Source organism: Monodon monoceros, unplaced genomic scaffold (genome assembly GCF_005190385.1).
Source record: "Monodon monoceros isolate NGI ecotype Baffin Bay Population unplaced genomic scaffold, NGI_Narwhal_1 Super_Scaffold_14, whole genome shotgun sequence".
NCBI classification, from domain to species: domain Eukaryota; kingdom Metazoa; phylum Chordata; class Mammalia; order Artiodactyla; family Monodontidae; genus Monodon; species Monodon monoceros.
The window spans coordinates 14,617,521-14,637,182 of NW_021703770.1; the positions used below are offsets into that span (position 1 = coordinate 14,617,521).

General features: G+C 40.1%; 1 protein-coding gene across 3 annotated transcripts in view; it reads right to left on the minus strand.

The window, feature by feature from the left end:
- Positions 1–15,994, minus strand: part of TBC1D31 (TBC1 domain family member 31) — a 60,537-nt gene extending 44,543 nt beyond the window's left edge. For 2 of the 3 annotated variants that reach the window (XM_029223155.1, XM_029223154.1), the window contains exons 1-4: positions 15,826–15,994; positions 11,972–12,118; positions 7,977–8,092; positions 4,324–4,502 (exon numbers count right to left, since the gene is read on the minus strand). In XM_029223155.1, the coding sequence (XP_029078988.1) occupies positions 4,324–4,502; positions 7,977–8,092; positions 11,972–12,118; positions 15,826–15,902 (519 nt within the window). In that variant the 5' untranslated portion in view covers positions 15,903–15,994. Of the gene's footprint in view, positions 1–4,323; positions 4,503–7,976; positions 8,093–11,971; positions 12,119–14,073; positions 14,151–15,825 lie in introns of those variants that run through there. The other variant, XM_029223157.1, reaches the window with a different exon arrangement.
- Between the last annotated feature and the right edge of the window lie 3,668 nt (positions 15,995–19,662).

A 19,662-nucleotide genomic window follows, 5' to 3' on the forward strand; every position in this document is an offset into this window, starting at 1 on the left:
GCCCGTGAGCCATGGCCGCTGAGCCTGCGCGTCCGGAGCCTGTGCTCCGCAGCGGGAGAGGCCACAACAGTGAGAGGCCCGCGTACCGCGAAAAAAAAAAAAAAAAAAAAAAAAAAAAAAAGTGACTTGAAATTTTTATTATAATTAGCAATATTTTTCTAGAAAAGTAATAAAGTTTATTCCTACTGGGAGAAGCAAAAGCTTAAAAGTTAATGAACATCAGCTGCTATTTTGAGGCACAGCTGTGACAGATTGTTGCCAACATGATTATTCATTACTAGATTTGTGATTTTAATTGCCAGATTTCAATGATTATAAAATTGTTCCTAATGAATCATGTCATTATTTATATAGTGTCATCTCCTGACAAACATAAAATGCTTAGAAGAAACTTCAAAAGCAGTAACAAAATATACTCTTTGGAGGGCTGGCTGCAGTTTTTCCTTACAAAATATGAAAATCCTGGCCTTCCCAATTCACTTTTGAGAGGTATGTGAGTTCTTTCCAAAGTTTAAAGAGTTCAGGATAGTAATAACAGAAAGTTAAGGTCAAATGTACAATTCAGCAAAAATTTAGTGAGCGCCCATTGTATACAGAGACTGAGTAAGTTCGGTAACACACTATTTAATGTTTTCTGATACCCATCACAAAACCTTTTCTGATACATACTGAACGACAGTAATTAGAAATCTCAGGATTTGTTCCAAAATCTTTAACTAAAGAGCTAAATATCTTACCTCCAAGTATCAAAAAAAGAATCAAAATTTCCTAATTTGAAGAAATGTAATTGGTCTACCTGAGAGGCAGTATGGCGTAATGGAATGACTTCAGAGTGAAACAAGCTTCGGTTCAAAACTGCAACTCTTTCATAAACTATGTGACACTTTCTGAAGTGCAGTTTCCCCAATTGTAAAATGAGAATAATAGTATCTACCTTTTAGGATTATTTAAGCTTAAAAATAACAAAACAAAGTGTTAAGTACATAGTAAGGACTCAACAATTGGTATCTATTACTATTAGTGTTAATTACCGCTATTGCTGGGTACAAAAATCAGTGGAAAGAGGATGGAGTGATAAGTTCTCTAAAAACATTTTGAAATCAAAGGTCTGTAGTTCCTTATCTGAAACCTTTAGGGACAGATGTGTTCCAAAATTCAGAATTACTTCCAATTTGAGAACGGTAATATAATGCCTGTTCTGTAATATTATGTAGAACCCCCAGTGACCTGGAGCAACACTCCATACTCAAACATATTAATATTTCAGCCTCATGTCAATTTAGTTCAGATTTTGCTGCTAGATGAATTCCAATCAGATTTTGCCACAAAATGAGTTATTAAAAAACATCTGGGTTTTTGAGTTGCTAATAAGGGATTGTGCATCTATTTAATATAGTCCAAAAGAAAAAGAATACATTTCCCTTATAGCTTTTTAAGAAGATATGTAATTGCACTGAGATAATCTCATAATAAAGCTAGATAATAGATAACAATAATAAATAATAACATTAATGACAATATAGAAATAGCAGCTGCAGCTAACTTGTACTAAGCACTTCTATAAACAAGCATCATGCTAAGTGCTTTGCATAGATTATCACATTCAGTCCTGAAACTAACCCTGAGGTAAGCACTATTACTATTTTCATCTTACACACAAGGTAAACAGCTTGTCAAAAATGTTTAACGTGAATCTACTCAAGACTTTAGACCTAAATTCAAGTTTACAACAAATACAGGTGAGAGAACCAGTTAAATGACATAATGAGGAAACAGTAAGACAAATCCAGAATGTGGGGCATTTTCCAACACAACTAACTGGCCTGGTCTCTCAAAAAAAAAAAAAAAAAAAGAAAAATTCATGTTATGGGAAAAAAAGAGAAAGGTAGGAGACCGTTTTAGGTTAAAAGAGCCATCATAAAATGAAACCCATAGAATCATGTGTCACCACGTGTCATCAAGGGAAAAAAAAAATCACAAAACTTTTATTTAAAATACAAAATATTTTATTGGTGGCACAGTGGTTAAGAATCCACCTGCCAGTGCAGGAGACATGGGTTAAGAATCCACCTGCCAATGCAGGAGACATGGGTTCGATCCCTAGTCCAGGAAGATCTCACATGCTGCAGAGCAACTAAGCCCGTGTGCCACAACTACTGAGCCCGCATGCCACAACTACTGAAGCCTGCTTGCCTAGAGCCCGTGCTCCACAACAAGAGAAGCCATCACAATGAGAAGCCTGTGCACCACAATGAAAGAGTAGCCCTCACTCGCAGCAACTAAGACCCAGCACAGCCAAAAATAAATAAATAAAATAAATAAATTTATATAAAAAATAAAGTATAAAAGCAGAAACTGCAATAAAAATATAGGTGTAATAAAAACTTGGTAAGAATAAAACTTTTACTTTACGATTAGTTTATAACTATTTCCCATTTTCAACAGAATAAGCCAGGAGTGACAACCACCTGACTCATCTCTAGTCCTTGTATGGTGCAGGAGAGAATGGCTTTTACATTTTAAAATTATTTCATTTCAGATGGTTATGTAAGTACACACATAATATCCTCAATTTTGCTCTTGGCCAGCAAAAGCAAAAATGTTTACTATCTGGTGTTTCGAGGAAAAGTTTGCTGGTAACTTATAGACTATGATGTTCTATTATTTTAGAGTATACTTAAATGTATACTGCATACTGTATTCACATTTACTACATTTAATTTTATTCTCTTATCATAAACATTTGGAATCCTATTCTTTAAACTAAAATGTCTGAATGACCAAGGCAAGGCTAAAATTGGCAACTATTCCATGTATACTAATTCTAATTTCATGGTGAAAAGAACAGATGGTTTTTATGTCATTGTTTCATGACTGTTTCCACTGTGGGTTCAACTTTCAATGTTCTCTACCTTAGAATTTAAAATTCAATTTAAGTATTAAAGCAGTTAAAGAATAAAAGACCTACCAAGGCATTTGGCCTAAATACCTGATGAGTAATCTGGCTATAGCTTTTATCTCTTTTAAATTATTAAGATCTCTGAGATTTCCGTGGAGACTACAAAATAAATTTTTGGTTGGCATGCACTGCTAGCTGTTCATGTTAATAACCAAGAAATTAAAAGCAATACTGCATGTATAATATAACCTGAAGCAAAATAATTAAATGGGAGATGCAGACAATCCTGAAAATAGCATTTAGCTAATCAAATAGAAGGAAAAAAAAAACCTTAAAAGCAAAAGAAATGGATTTTTTAAAAAGTGATATATGTGTACAATGGAATACTGATCAGCAATAAAAAGGAACAAACTACTGACACATACAGCAGCAAGGATGAATCTCAAAATCATGATGCTGAATGAGAAAAGCTTTTACACATACCATTACTGACCAGCTCTACTTATGTGAAATTTTAGAACAGATAAAACTAACCTATGGTGGAAAAACATCAGAGGAGTGCTTACCTGGGAAGGGATATAATGTAACTTCCTGGGATGATGGTAATAATAGGTCTGCACATGTTACAAAAGTGTATGTATTTGCCAAAACTTAATAAATGAATACTTAAAGATTTGTGCACTATGCACAAATTTTACATCAACAAATACTGAACCCAATTAAATGTAGTTAATTAAATGCAGGCTTAAAGCATGGATGGGCAAGCACTGATGTCTGCAATTTACTTTAAAATGCAAAAAAAATAGGGCTTCCCTGGTGGTGCAGTGGTTGAGAGTCTGCCTGCCGATGCAGGGGACACAGGTTTGTGCCCTGGTCCGGGAAGATCCCACATGCCGCAGAGCGGCTGGGCCCGTGAGCCATGGCCGCTGAGCCTGCGCGTCCGGAGCCTGTGCTCCGCAACGGGAGAGGCCACAACAGTGAGAGGCCCGCGTACAGCAAAAAAAAAAAAAAAAAGCAAAAAAAAAAGATGAGTTAATAAACAGAGGAACAGAAAGATGGATAGATCCATCATATAGTTTACTAACATGTAAGTACAGTATAGTATAGTAGGATCTAGACCATGCGTGTACATGTGTTCACTGTGAAATTCTTCTATATATATAAAATCTGCTATATATTTGAAATTTTTCATAATTGGGTTAAGAAATAAAACGAAATCAACCAGCTAAGTAAAAACTAACAACTAAAGTTGAAGTTACACACTATAATAATTAAAAATAATAAAAAAGGTTTGCTTGTTGCTGAGTTATGAAGGCATAGCTAAGTGGGACAAAGCGAACCATTACTTATAATATCTATATTCTGCTGATCAAGAAACTAGCCTGAGAGGCACAACAGACCAAGATGTGTCCCCCTTCACTGACCTTTTGTATACCCACAGACTGGAGAATATTCAGCTTTCTTTTTCTTTGAAAGGTATCCAAATCCCATAGCTGTGCTGTCTCAGAAGAAGTAGTGATGGCGTATCTCCCGGATGCGTGCACAGAGACTGAGAACACCGACGATGCATGTCCTCTCATCCAGCTAACTAGCTGCTTGGTGACTGTGGGAAAAAGGAAAACAGGTCAAACCCTGTATTTCATCCGAGAACTGATTCAGTTGATGGCTAGGGATTATATGAGGTCCCTCCATCTCCGTTAACATCCAAAAAGAATGGAAGCCGGTGGCTGCTTGATGAAGTGCACCATAGGACATGTTAGTAACATGTGTAACACCGAGGTTGGAGGAGAGGAGGCCGAAAGAGGGTTTAAGAACAGCCTTGAATGTGATGTGATGGAGTCTGGGCTTTCTCTTGAAATAGTTTTACACAGAAGAATACCGTATCTGGTCTGTTTCAGAAAGCACTTTGAAGATATGATGGATATACTAGAAAGGAGGAAGAGATTACAAAATGACTAGTTTATCTGTTGCTGTAATAACCCAGGCAGGAGATAAGGAGGGTCTATACTAAGGACGTGGCAATGGAGAAAGGAACAAACTCAAAAGCTACAAAAGAAGTATCAAAGGACTCAGTGATTAAATGGATGTGTTGAGACAAAAGAGGAGTTGAAACTCCAGTGGCTCTGGTTTAGTTACATAAGCAGGTGGTGATTCTACTACCTGACATAAATACACAAGGAGGGACAGACTTAGCAGTGTGAGAAGAGGTAAGAAATTTGATCTTTTACATTGATTTGGTGTGTGTACATGTGTGTGTGTGACACACAAGCAGAGAAAACAGTCTGGTAGAGAAAACACCAAAAACTCTTCATAATAATTATCAATGGGTAATAAAATTACAGTGATTTTTACTTTCTCTTTACGTTTTTCTGTGTCTCTAAGTTTTCTATAATAGGCATGGTATACTTTTAGGGTCATATTTTTTTCCTCCAGAAAGATGGAAGTGGGGAGAACAGTCAGAAAGCAAGATGTAAATCTGGGAAACATTAAGACACAAAGTAGGTCAAAACTGAAGACAGAGGAACAGATAAACCCTTGGGAAGGGAAGAGTGGTTTCCAAACACCAGTCTGAAGTCTGGCATTACTTAATGCTCAATTTTTCACTGGCCTTCAGTGAAATGAGAAAAGGATAACGTAATGAGTTTTTCATAAAGCTAAATTTAAAGTACTACCTTTAAAAAAAAAAAAGTACTACCTTTTAATCTATTGTATCCTTCTAAGTTTTTATGTTTTAAAAAAAAATCCCTTGTTGGGCTTCCCTGGTGGCACAGTGGTTGAGAGTCTGCCTGCCGATGCCGGGGACGCGGGTTCGTGCCCCGGTCCAGGAGGATCCCACATGCCGCGGAGCGGCTGGGCCCATGAGCCATGGCCACTGAGCCTATGCTCTGCAACGGGAGAGGCCACAACAGTGAGAAGCCTGCGTACCGCAAAAAAAAAAAAAAAAAAAAATCCCTAATTTTATGAAATGAAGTTATATTGTTTTTTTCCAATGTCAATCAGCAAAATTAAAAGTTGCAACCTATGTTGGTTCCTCTACTTTTTCTAATTGGGTCAAATACCCAAAAGTCTAGGAACCACTAAAAGAACCCAGAAAAGAAAGAGTCGGAAAAGTAGAACCAAGAGAGGTAACAGCAGAAAACTAAGACTCTTGAAGTAACCCAAAGTGTTAAAAGCTATGGAGAAACAAAATGAAAAGGATAAAGAGGATTTACACAATCAGAGGTTACTAAAGACCTTGGAGATAGAAGTCTTGGAAGCCTGGATGGGGGGACTAAGAGTCAGAATCCATCGATGGATGCTGTGAAGAAGCAGGATTTGGCAGCAAAGAAAGGGAGGTAGTTGGGGAAGTAGAGACGGTATCTGAGGAAGGGGCTTGGTTAAGAGGGGTTTCCATAAGACAGAAGACACTATAAAAAGATAAAACTAAGACGAGAGGAGGAGAGAATGGATAAAATCCAAGGAAAGCAATCACACAGGAGTTTAAAGACTTAGTTTTTCAGAATTTCAGTGACAGCAGTGTTTGTAATATCAAAAATTGGAAACAGTTTAAAGTCCATCAGTAGGTAAAAGGCTAAACAATTATGGTATTACAAACATTTATAGAGTATGATTACTAAGTACTGATCTTAAATATATAAAATTTTCATGAGGTAAGGAAGTGATTCCACCAAACAATATAAACAGGATGATTATATATTTGTTAGAGTATAAAAAAGGTATATGCATAGAAAACAGATTGGAAAGATCAGTCCCTGTTATAAAAGCACTGACTGTGTCTCTGGGCATTATTGCAGGATGCCTGCCTTTTCTTCCTGCATGTGCGGTGAGAGGGTACTACTGATTAAGAGCAGGGACCCTGCAGCTTGACTCCCAGATTAGGAATCCTGGCTCCACCGCTTACCAAGCTGTGGCAACTTAGTCAAGTTACTTCTGTGCCTCAATTTCCTCATCTGCAAAATGGGCGTAACAAGAGTATCCATCTCTGTGGGTTATTATGATGAGTAAAGTTAATTAATATGTATAAAATCATAGAACAGTACCTGGCAAGGAGTAAACACTAAGTAAGCGTTAGCTATCACTATTACTACCATTCTTATTATTATTGTTTATAATTTTTCTAAATATTATAATACATAGGTTACATTAATAACAAGAAAAAACAATGCAGTTGAGATTTTTTCTTAATAATAAGTTCAGTTTACAGAACTCTAAGTTCTCTATTAAAAAATATAATGTGGTATAAAGTCCATAGGTTATATTTAAAAAGTGTTTATTCTTGTACCTGTGTAGTAAGGAATTTGGCCTTCAAAGAGAGGTATGGCCTTTGTCCAGGCTCCAAGGAGGCAACCTCTAAACCCTTGGAATTACTCCAGTGGTACGAGTGTCTTTGTTATTTGTGGTAGGTCCCTGGACAACAGCAGATGGTTTATGCTAAGGAGAGAACCTCAGAGTGGGGACTGGCCACACCAGAAAGACCAACCATGCGAGTGACTGGAAGGTTGGGGCTTTCGGCCACATGATGTCAGCCCAACCTCCAGAGAAGACGAGGGCTGGACACTGAGTTTAAAATCAAGTGGGCAATAATCCAGTCATGCCTATGTTATGGAGCCTCAATAAAAACTCTGGAAGTCAGAGCCTGGGTGAATTTCCCGGTGTGGCAATACTCAGTGCGGATGGCCACACATGGATGTCGGGAGGGTAATGTGTCCCTGGGGACAATGGAAGCTTCTCTTTTGTGAGCCTCCCAGATTCCACCCTATGCGTCTCTTCCTTTGGCTAGTTTTAATTTGTATCCTTTCGCTACATCAAAACTATAACCATAAGCATAGTGCTTCCCTGAATTCTGTGAGTCATTCTAGTGAACTCCCAAACCTAGGGGAAGTTGTGGGGAACCCCGAGTTTGTAGTCTGTTGATCTGATGTGACGATGGCCCTGGGACCCCCAAACCTGTGGCTAGTGTCTGAAGTGAGGGTCATCGGGTGGGGTCTGATCCCTCAGACTATACAGATCAGCCAACTCCCTGCAGTATTTCTGTCTGCATTTCACTCTGCTTCAAATGAGAAATAGGGCCTCTTACCTGTATCGAAGCATTTAATAGAATAATCAGCTAACGCCACAAGGAATTCAGACTTCCTATGAAGATTAAAGGCCAGAGCTGTGCAAGCTTGCGATGTTCGCTGAACAAGATTAAACCTATGAAGAGATTACTGCGTTAGTATCAGAAATTCTTCCAATAATTGTAAAACTTCACATTGGAGAAGTCCTTAGAGATGAAGAAAATGAAACCCAGAAAAATGAGCTCCCATTTTGGCAGAACAAAAACAGATTACGAAGAGTGCTACCTGCTATGTAAAGGAGTTTGGATTTTACTTACACAGAATGGGAAGCCATCAAGAACTTTTGAGCACAGCAGAATCATGGCCAGGCATGTCTTTCAGGAAGAGGATTCTGGCAGAGATGGCAAATGGACAGGGGGACAAGAAGAGATGATTAAGAAAGCTACTACAGAGACTCTCAACCAGAGTTACGGGTATAAAATGGAAATGACGAATAGGAGAGGTGTCAGAAGTCAAGTGGAGAAAGGCCTGGTGATGCACGGAACATGGGGTGAAGAGGGAGGAATCAGGAATTCCTCACACGTGAAATGAAGATAAGAAAAGATGTCTCATAAGGTTGTTGTGACAGTTAAATGAAATAATATCTGATGATTAAATGAAATAATGTACGTTACGTACTTAGCAGAGTACTTGGCACCTAGCCAGAGTTTCATTTACTAAAAAATGAAGGTTTCAAACTTAGGCAAAAAAGGAACCCACGTGGGGGTAGGAAACAATCATTCTGGTTTTAAACATGTAGAGTTTAAGGCCCTTGAAAAGCATTTGGAGCCGTGCTGTCCAAAAGAAATGGAATGCAGGCCACATGCATCATTTAAAATTTTCTAGGAGCCACATAAAAAAAGTAAAAAAAAACATATGAAATTAATCTTAACATATTTAACTTAATTCATTGTGTATCTAAAATATTACCATTTTAACATTTCATGATAAAAAACTGTTAGTTTTTTTAACATTTTTTAAATTTTTTTTTAACATTTAAACATTTTTAAAATGTTTAAAAAAACATTTTTTTTCATAGTAAGTCTTCAAAACCCATCTCCACTTGGACTAGCCGCCTCTCAAGGGCTAAAGAGCTCCATGCAAGTTGGTACCCAGCGCATCAGACAGTCCAACCTAGAAGCTCCTCAGTGGGGGGGCAGAAGCAGGTCTGAGTTAACAATGTTATGTGGCAGCTGAAGCCTGAGGCTTGATGGTGATAAGATTATTAAAGAGAATACCTAGAATATGGAAGGAGGCAGGCCAGGGACAGATGCCCAAATAGAAATGAGAAGAGACCACTGGATTAGGCGATTAGGAAGAGGGAGCCCACTGCAGTGGGCTGTAGAATCAGACAGGCCTGATTTCAAGTCACAGCTACGCCACTTACACCTCTGCCCAGATGTGAATATTTACAGAGAGAAAAGGGACAGTGGACTGAATAAAAGAGAGGAATACTCATGGTGCAAAGTCCCAAGGGCGGCCATAGAAGAGAGAGATTAGGGCTGGAAGAAATTAGGATCACCTATTTCTACAGAAGAAGTGGCAAAGAGTTATGGATGTGGAACTTACAGATATATTTGAGGTTCCCTTGAGAAGAAAGGGAAGCTTGAGGGCGTCTATTTTCTCATGAATTAGGAGGCTAGGCAGTCAGAATAAGTGTAGAGTCTGAACATACGGAATCACGGAAATTGGTAAAAGTTTGGAATATTCAGAGAAGAATGGGAAAAGTAAATGACAATAGATACAAGCAAATGAAGTACTAGCATCACTGATGCTGAAGTTCATTACTCTGTAATGGAGTCAATCAACAATTATTTTTATTTTGTTTAGTCTGTTATTTTCTTTAGTGGGAGCAAAGAAGAGACAGGTGTATTGATTTAAGATTGGGAACTGGGCTTCCCTTGTGGCGCAGTGGTTGAGGGTCCACCTGCCGATGCAGGGGACATGGGTTCGTGCCCCAGTCCGGGAAAATCCCACATGCTGCGGAGCGGCTGAGCCTGTGGGCCATGGCCACTGGGCCTGCGCGTCCGGAGCCTGTGCTCCGCAGCGGGAGAGGCCACAGCAGTGAGAGGCCCGTGTACCAGAAAAAAAAAAAGAAAAAAGATTGGGAACTGGCTGGGCAGGTTAGCAAGAATAAAGGGTGGGAAAACTGTGACTATTATTTTTTTGGTAAGGAGTAGAAACAATGATTAACAGATTTCTACCTAGTAAATCACAGATAGATAAATCATATGTGACCTCTTCCTTCCCTGAACTATTTGAGAATAAGTTACTGAGATCACGTTTCCCACAGACAAGGAAATTCTCCTATATAATCTTAATATAACCATCAAAATTAGAAAATTACATTTATATATTACTACCATCTAATCCCCAGACCCCAGCTTTGCCCACTGTCCTAATAATGTCCTTTGCAGCAAAGGGACCAGTCCAGGTCCAAGCCTTGACCTGCCATGTGTCTAGGCTCCCTCCGTCTGGAACAGTCTTCAGTCTTTCCACAACTTTCACGACCTTGACCCTTATGAAGATCACAGGCCAGTCTTGTTCTACAATGCCCTTAATTCAGCTTTGCCTGCTGATTCTACTGAATAGACTCAGGTTACCTGTCTTTGGTAGACAGGACTATCAGAGAAGCAACACTGTGGTCTTATCACTGCACCCTATAAGGTGGCACACAAACTTTGATTTGTCCCACTACTGGTTAATTTAATTTTAATCATTTGATAAGGTGGTGCTGGCCAGGTTTCTTCATTGTAAAATTACTCTTTTTTTCTCTTTAATTGATAAATATTTTGTGGGGAGGTACTTAGCGACTATGCAAATATCCATTCTCATTAAACTATCTGTTTGTTGATTACAGCATGAATTCACGAATTTCTGTTTTATTCAGTGGATTATGAGCCATCACTATCAATTATTTTGAAATGCAAATTGTCTCCAATCTGCCCAGAGAGAGCTTCTTCAAGCTGACGTTTATGTCTTTTTGACACATCCCCGTCATTCTCTGAACAAGTCCTTCTTTCTGGCTACAAAGTGTTCCAGGCTCATCTTGTACTCTCCCTGTCTCCATCCTGAAACTGGCTATCTCTGCAAGGATCCCTGATTTCTTGTAATAGAGAGTGATATTTAGAAAAGAACTGGGCACTAGGTATATTCATTACTACTGCGGTGTTATTGCTCCCAGGTCCTATGCGTGGACAAAGCTAGGAAATATATGTACATATAATTCATTCACTTTCTCATACACACACCTCTGTTCATTTCTATGTCTGTCTATATATGCTCAAAACCAGGAGTTCACACAGATATACCCAACTACAATCCAGTTCCACAGGGTTCAGTCGAGTTTTCTCCCTTTCCATGTTTGTAATTCCCCTTTCCAATAGTGAGGAATCTGGCCTCCGTCATCCTCAGTCTATTTACTCACTTGACCAAACCTCCCCTCTTTCCCATGATTGCCCTGCCCCCAGGCAGACACGTTCTGACTCTGGCTGGGCTAACAGTTTTCCCTCCCATCCACCCACCCTCACTGCACAGATGCCTGCCTTAATCAATCCCACCTAATTGCTTTTTCACTAATTGTCCGGCAAAGGAAGAGAAGATGAGGAAGAGTAAGGATCAATTCTTTAAAACTCCTAGATCTAGTATACTGACAATAATGTACAAAGGAAACTGTGTTCTTTCTAAACAATTAACAGACATTAACCGATAAATTAGCAATAATAAAATTTTAAATTTAAGGGATAAAAAGCTACTAGAGATGCTGTTAAAACCAGAACTTTAATTCTCTGAAAAAGTAATCCAACCATTTTATCTTTCTTTCTCACGTTATTCTACCAACACTTATGACAGAGTTTTACAAAGTGCCTGAAATACAGTAAGAACTTAATAAATCTTTCCGAATGAATAATTAATAGCAGGTACTAAAATAGTCAAGGAGTTAATTACTTGGTAAATATCCAAAGTATCTGCTCACCTGTTTCCATACAAGTCCAAAACATAGATATTTCCTTGATGGTCCCCAGCAATTAAAGAATCACCTGAGCTATCAAAAGCCACATTCAAAAATCGTAAAACTTTGGGCAGGTAGTCAGAAGTGTTGTGAATGATGTTCACTATAATTCTGTCAAAAAAAACAAAAACAAGAGCCATTAAATTCTATGTCAAGCATTACTTGTTGTCATGAAAACCATGGATTTTGTAGTATGCCTCACTAATGTTGAAGTTTTCTGCCTACCCCGTCTTCCCTCTCCTATTGCTGCGGCTCCTCTGCCTCTCCTAGAAGCAACCCTACAAGGATTTCTGAAAACTGTCCTGGAAGTTATTGTCAAAGTAGCTGCCATTCATTTATTTATCAAATAGCTGAAAACCCAGGGTGTCAGACACTGAACAAGCCAGGAGCTAAGAGTAGTTGATAGACAGGAGCCCTGCCCTCAGGAAGCTTTCAGTTTAGTAGTAAAGACAGACACTAAAAAATATAAACACACACAAGAAGAGATTTATAAACTGTGATTAAGTCATAGACAACAGGATATGATAAGAAAATGTATTTCTGATTGAGTAGTTGAATTGTTACATCAAGCAACAGACCCATGATAAAAACAATGAAGTAATTAGTGAAAAGTAGAGAGTTTTATATAAATCACAAGCTACCACATGTAAGAAAAAATTCAATTCAATATCCTAACTTTAAGATATCCTAATGAGATTTTGTTTTTGTGATTACAGAACGTTCCAAGTGTACCTGAGTTTTATTTTTAGGTATATTTGTCTAAAGCTATTATTTTTTCAGAGGAAGATCATGTACCATGTATCTGCTGAAAAGAAAACTGTTATAAAACTTGTAGCACAAATTAACTAACTCTTTAAAATAATATATGTGTTTATATTTGGGTCATGAAGACCAGAAAAGTCCCATTCTCTCTTGCAACAAGTTTTCAAATCATGAAATTTTTTATCTTAATTGACTTTCTACGAATTTGAATTTTAATATTTGAAACATCTGCCTCATTATCACTTCATTTAAAAAACACTACATTGAATTAAGTATATCAAACATTCTCTACAGCGTATCTAAAAATAAGGCTTTCAGACTCATTGGGTAAAACAGTAAAATTATTTTTATCTAGTCCCTGACAGAGATTCTTGGCTTGACCAGACTTTAATCAGGCTCCCAAACCTTCTCCTAGGCCCTTCTGTGCACTCCCTTATAAAATCTACTTTTAGCAAGAATGCTGCTTAGTCAGTTTAATCAGAACCCCCCTACCCTCAATACTACTTTCCTTGACATCAGATGGGTTCCTCATTCTCCACCATCTCCCAAGTGATGTCTGATCACCTTGGCCTGTCTTCAGCAGGAATCCTGTGAGGTAGATTTAGCCAGAACTCCCTTAACCCCAGATGTTTTCTCTTAGTAATTTTCCATCCAGCGACCCCCACCCCTTCTCCTTGGCTATAGCTTCCCACTTGCCCAGGCTGTATTCAGGACTGAGCCCAGTTCTACCCTGTGGTCTTGTTTCCTCTGTTGCAACAGTCCTGAATACAGTCTGTTTTTACTTTAACTACTGTCCAGCTCTGGTTTTTGTTTGACATTCCCAAAGGGGGATGGGGGGGATAAATGTATTGAAATAATAAGTAACAACATCAAAATGTTCCCTGGCAATTAAGCTCAGACCAAGCAAACGACTTTTCCCTCCAGTCTTTTTTCTGTAACATTTATTATGTGTCTGGATTACATGATCACTGTTCAAAATATGGAAAATACAGAAAAACACTAATAATTTGATTATAACCCTATCATCATGATATAATCACATTTAATAGCAAAATTCTGTCCTTCTGATTTTTCATATAAATCACACAGGCAAATATTTTAAAACGGCTTTTCGATTGCTCACAATTTGCCCGACAGAGTTCCTCAGTCCTTAAACATAGTAAAAACATCAATATTTACTGAACACCAAGATGCATGAGACACTAATTCCCTAAGACAATCCTGCTGTTAAGTATGATTATTTTCACTTACGGCCTAAGAGATTAACCTGCCCAAGGTCACAGAGCTAGTGAGTGGACACTTACTTCAACTAAAGTGCATCTGACTCCGCAGTCAATGCTCCTTGCTTCTCTCAACACCGTAACAACGGGTTTTATTGAACAGAAAGAAAGCTATGTTTTAGTGGAAGAAACAAATGAGGATATTTGCACACAAACTCGTTTCTTTCATTTTTTGAATCTTGCATGTGTATCTAGATATTTTATAACAGCAAGAAAGAGAATTACTGTGGGTTGGCATAACTTTTACAACATTTAGAGAACGTGAGAAGTAAGGGTGCTATTTACATAAACTCCAAATTTGGAAATGAAAATCTCTACTGAAGTACCCCTATTCTAGATAAAATGTTTATTCAATGGAGTTGACGGGACAGCAGTATTGTCAGGGGACTGATAGCAACCAGCAACCAAAGAAACTAATGGTACAATGTGCAGCAGTGTGCTTTGGGCATGTGTAGTTGGCACTGATTTGTTGAGGAGCAAGCAAAGGATCAACAGAAAAATCACGAGAACAAGAAACACACTGCAATATGAGTGCAAGTGAGGCAGCAAAGTCCACGGGATCCGAAGGAATTAGAAGCAATAAGATTAATCTGTGTGCAGCAACTGGAACCAAGATGGCGCCACTTTGGGACAAAGGCTTCCATTAAAGTCACCCAGGAGCCTCAAACAGGACAGATACCCGGGAACTGAATGAAAAGAAGAGTTGGGGAGGGAGGGATGAATGGGCAGGGCAACGGCAATTTTTAGGGCAGTGAAAATACTTTGTATGAGACCGTAATGGTGGATGAGTCATTATACATTTGTCCAAACCTACAGAATGTAGAACACCAAGACTGAATCCTAACCTTAACTGTGAGAATTTGGGTAATAATGATGCCTTCATGCAGTTTCATCAATTGCAACAAATATCTAGTGGAGAATATTAATAAGGGGCAGGCTAGGCATGTGTGGGAGCAGGGGGTATAACGGAAATCTCTGTACCTTCCTCTCAATTTTGCTGTGAACCTAAAACTGTCCTAAAGAAATAAAGTTTATCAAAAAAAAAAAAAAAAAAGCAGCAGCAACTATAGCCTTACTAGAAAGAGTGCCCTACCTTGTAAACCGTAACCCCTTCCTCCACCACTATCACCACCATACACGTTAATACGTAAACTCCAAGAGAACCAGAAGTTTGTTTTGGTCCACAGCTGTCTCTCAGCGCTTAGAAGCTTGGCACATAGTAAGTGCTCATCAAATAGTCGATGAGCGAATGCTTGCCTGAATACAAACAATGATTCAAGGATGGATAAACTGCGGCATTTGGAAGGGAGAGAAGTGCATTGTTCCCCTCCCGCATCAGTTCCTCCTCCTGAGTTCTTTCCCAGCTGGAATAACTAACGAGTATTTACTGAGCATCAGCTGCGTGCCAGGAATACTACAGGGATTCTGTGTTAATTAAGGCAGGCAGTCCTGGTACTCACCAGAAACTCAAATTCCCTGGCATAAACCAGGACCTCCCGCTCCACGTTGATCCTAATGAGACCCCGTCCCCAGGACTGGGAGGGGGGGGGGTCTCTAAGGATCATGAAAACTCAGGGCACCTGGGTTGCTCGAGGTCACCCAACCCAGGTATCCGGGGCAGGATCAGAGCCAGGACCCGAACCTCCATCCGGCCCCCCGCACCCCTTCCCGAGATCCTCCCCAACAGCCCCTCCAACGCCTCGCCAAAGCCGGGGACCCGCCCCTCGCCGGCGGCCATCCCCCTCCGCAGCGCGCGCCTCCCGCCGCGGCCTTTACCCGTCCCGAGTGGCCGGGGATGGTTTGCGGTGCCATATCTTGCCGCTCTCCTTGTTGCCCAGGTTTATGCTCTGCATGTCGCAGTCCACGCGCGACCGCCGCCAGTGCAGCGGACAACCGTCCCGGCGCCTTTCCGGCACGCCCCGCGCTTCCTGCCCGGGAAACTTGAGCGCCGGCCGCGGCTGCCCGTATCCCCGCCGACCGTACCAAGAGCGCGCAGGCCGCCGATCGGACGGCGCTAAACCCCGCCCAGGCGACCCCTCCCGTTCAGGACAATGGAATCAGCCTACGACCTTCTCCCTTAGACTCCGCCCCCTTTCGCGGGCCGTTCTCCCCACCCCCACCCCCCCAAAACCTTCTGGGAATCGTAGTTTTCTGCAGGTGTAACCTGGCGCGCGGAATCGGCTTGGGATTTCTGCTTTCTGGGGGCCTCGCTGGGTTTCAGGCTTTCAACGGAAGCAATAAAAGTGATTTTTCCCCAGGGCCCCCAGATCCCGTTTCACGTTGCGTTTAGGGATTGAGGAGTTGTACAGACAACTAATAGAGAAGCAAGGACCCAAATGCATTGAGAATTGAAGGGTTCCTTTTATAGAACATTCGGGTTCAAAAAAGAACCTTGATGGAGTCCACTCTTGTTGACCTTTTCATCATCGTCATGAATGTTATTTTAATTCCGTAGTCTAACAAGAGGCTCCAGTATTATGGCGTCGGATCCACCAGTCATGCACCGGTAAAGCAATGTCATCAACAACCAGTTGCGTTGACGCCAGAGAAATTCTTTTTGGTAAATATTTACTTAGAACTTGTATAGTGCTTACTAGGTATCAAACACTCTTCTAAGTGCTTTAGGACTATTAACTCATTTAGGTTTTTTAATCCTCATAACAAACCTACAACATTGGTAATACTGTCACCTTCATCTTTAGTGCTTTATGAGGTAGTGTATTGGTTTGCTGAGGCTTTGTGCCACAAACTTGGTGGCTAAAACAACAGAAATTTATTCTCTCACAGTTCTGGAGGCCAGAGCCTGAATCAAAGTGTTGGCAGGTCACTCCCTCCAGAGGCCCTAGGGAAGATTACTTTGCCTTTTCCACCTTCTGGTGGTTGCTGGCTTCCTTGGCATGGAAGGAAGCACACATCACTCCATTCTCTGCCTGCAACTTCACCAAGCCTTGTCTTTTCCTCTAATCTCTGTCTCAAATCTCCCTTTGCTTTTCTCTTATAAGAACACCTGTCCTTGGATTTAGGGCCCACCTAGATAATCTAGGATAATCTCCTCATTTCAAGATCCTTAACTTACTTACACCTGCAAAGACCCATTTTCCAAATAAGGTAACATTCACACGTTCTGGGCATTACTCCCTGGGTATATATTTCTGGGGTCCACCATTCAACCCACTACAGGTAGAAAAATGACTTTTTACAAAATTATGTGACCATGATATTTAAAAAGCACAAACTCTAGCAGAAATACAAAACGCTCACAAAAATTTAGCAGTGTGGATTTTTTAACTTTTTTTTTTTTTTTTTTTTTTTGCGGTACGCGGGCCTCTCACTGTTGTGGACTCTCCCGTCGCGAAGCACAGACTCCGGACGCGCAGGCTCAGCGGCCACGGCTCACGGGCCCAGCCGCTCCGCGGCATGTGGGATCTTCTCGGACCGAGGCACAAACCCGTGTCCCCTGCATCGGCAGGCGGACTCTCAACCACTGCGCCACCAGGGAAGCCCTGAATTTTTAAACTTTTTATACTGTTATCAAGGGGTAGCCCTGAGAGACAACTCTTAGTAACCCTTTGCAGAGGAGATTATTTTTTAATTTATTTTTATTTTTTTATATTTTTATTTATTGGACTTGAGATGGTAATAAACTGTATGTATGAATGTTTGCATTATTATTCAGGAAATTTAAGGTGTTAAGCTTAAGGGCACCTAACTTGAAACAGGTTATTTCCCACACTTGTGTCTCACACAGGTAACCATACAACTTTTTATCAGTAGCAGAGACAAATCTGCTGAATGATTTCCTTAACTACTCTAGTTTAACCTGCCTGCAGCTCAGCTTGTATGGGTTGTCACAGCCTATGTGACCATCCTATTCAATTTCAGATACATTGGTAAAGAGGTTTCCATATTACAGATCTTCTGGACACCCACTTTTCACTTATCTTTGGATTTAGTTGGACCAGATCTGAAGGTCAGGCTGGCAACTGAAGAGATGTGCACCCATGGCTGCCAACCTCCCAATTTTTTCTCTTTTCTTTTTTTTTTCGGCCGCACCATGTGGCATGTGGGATCTTAGTTCCCCGACCAGGGATCGAATCTGCACCCCCTGCATTTGAAGTGCAGAGTCTTAACCACTGGACCACCAGGGAAGTCCCGAATCTCCCAATTTAGTAACCCAAGTTGGTAGACCGTTTTCTAGTTCCTTCTTGAATCATTACGTAGTCAATAACTGATGCATACTATACATAGATACTTTTCAGCTTTATTGAGGTATAATTCACATTTAATAAACTGTACATATTTAAAGTGTATAATTTGATAAGTTTTAACATAAATATATTCCTGTGAAACCATGACCATAATCAAGATAATGAATATATCCATCACCTCCAAAATTTTCCTTCTGCCTCTTTTTATCCCTACCCCAATTTGTCCATGGGCAACCACTGATCTGCTTTGTCTCTTAGATTAGTTAATATTTTCTAGAAATTTATACAAATGGGTGTTAAACTAGGTACTCTTTTTTTTTTGATCCGGTTTCTTTCATTCAGCATAATTATTTTGAGAGTCGACTATGTTGTTGGGTATATCAGTGGCGCATATGTTTTTATTGCTGGGTAGTATTCCGTGGTATTGATGTACCACAATCAGTGGTATATTCAGCTGTTGGTGAACGTTGGGATTGTTTCCAGTGTTTGGCTCTTACAAAGAAAGCTGTTATGGACATTCCTGTTCAAGTCTTTGTATAAATATATGTTTTCATTTCTGATGAGTAAATTCCTAGATGTGGAATGGCTGGGCCATATGGTAAGTGTAGGTTTAACTTTTTTTTTTTTTTTTTTTTTTGCGGTATGCGGGCCTCTCACCATTGTGGCCTCTTCCGCTGCGGAGCACAGGCTCCAGACATGCAGGCTCAGTAGCCATGGCTCACGGGCCCAGCCACTCCGCGGCATATGGGATCCTCCCGGACCGGGGCACGAACCCGTGTCCCCTGCATCGGCAGGCAGACTCTCAACCACTGCGCCACCAGGGAAGCCCAGGTTTAACTTTTTAAGAAAGTATCAGTCATTTTCAAAGTAGTTGTCATTTTACATACCCACCGATACTGGATAGTGTAGGATAGTTTCAGATACTCCGTATCTATGATGAGTCTTTGTTATTATAGCCGTTCTAGGAGTGTGGTGGTACTTCATGGTGAGTTTATTTTGTGTGGGATCCTAGTTCCCCGACCAGGGATTGAACCCACACCCCCTGCAGTGGAAGCTCGGAGTCTTAGCCGCTGGACCACCAGGGAAGTCCCTTTCATAGTGATTTTAATTTCCATTTCTGGAATGACAAATGATGTTCAGTATCTTTTCATGGGATTTTTTGCCTTCTGCATATATCTGCTCAAATCTTTTGCCTGATTTATAATTGGGTTGTTTTCTTATTATTGAGTTTTGAGGATTCTGTATATGTTCTGGATATAGGCCTTTTATCATGTTTATGTTCTGCAAATATTTTCTCCTAGTCTTTGTCTTGTTTTTTCATCCTCTTGACCATGTCTTTGAATGCACAGAAACTATTAATATGGATGAAGTGTTGACCAAGTCAGTCACCGTGGAAGGAAACCAA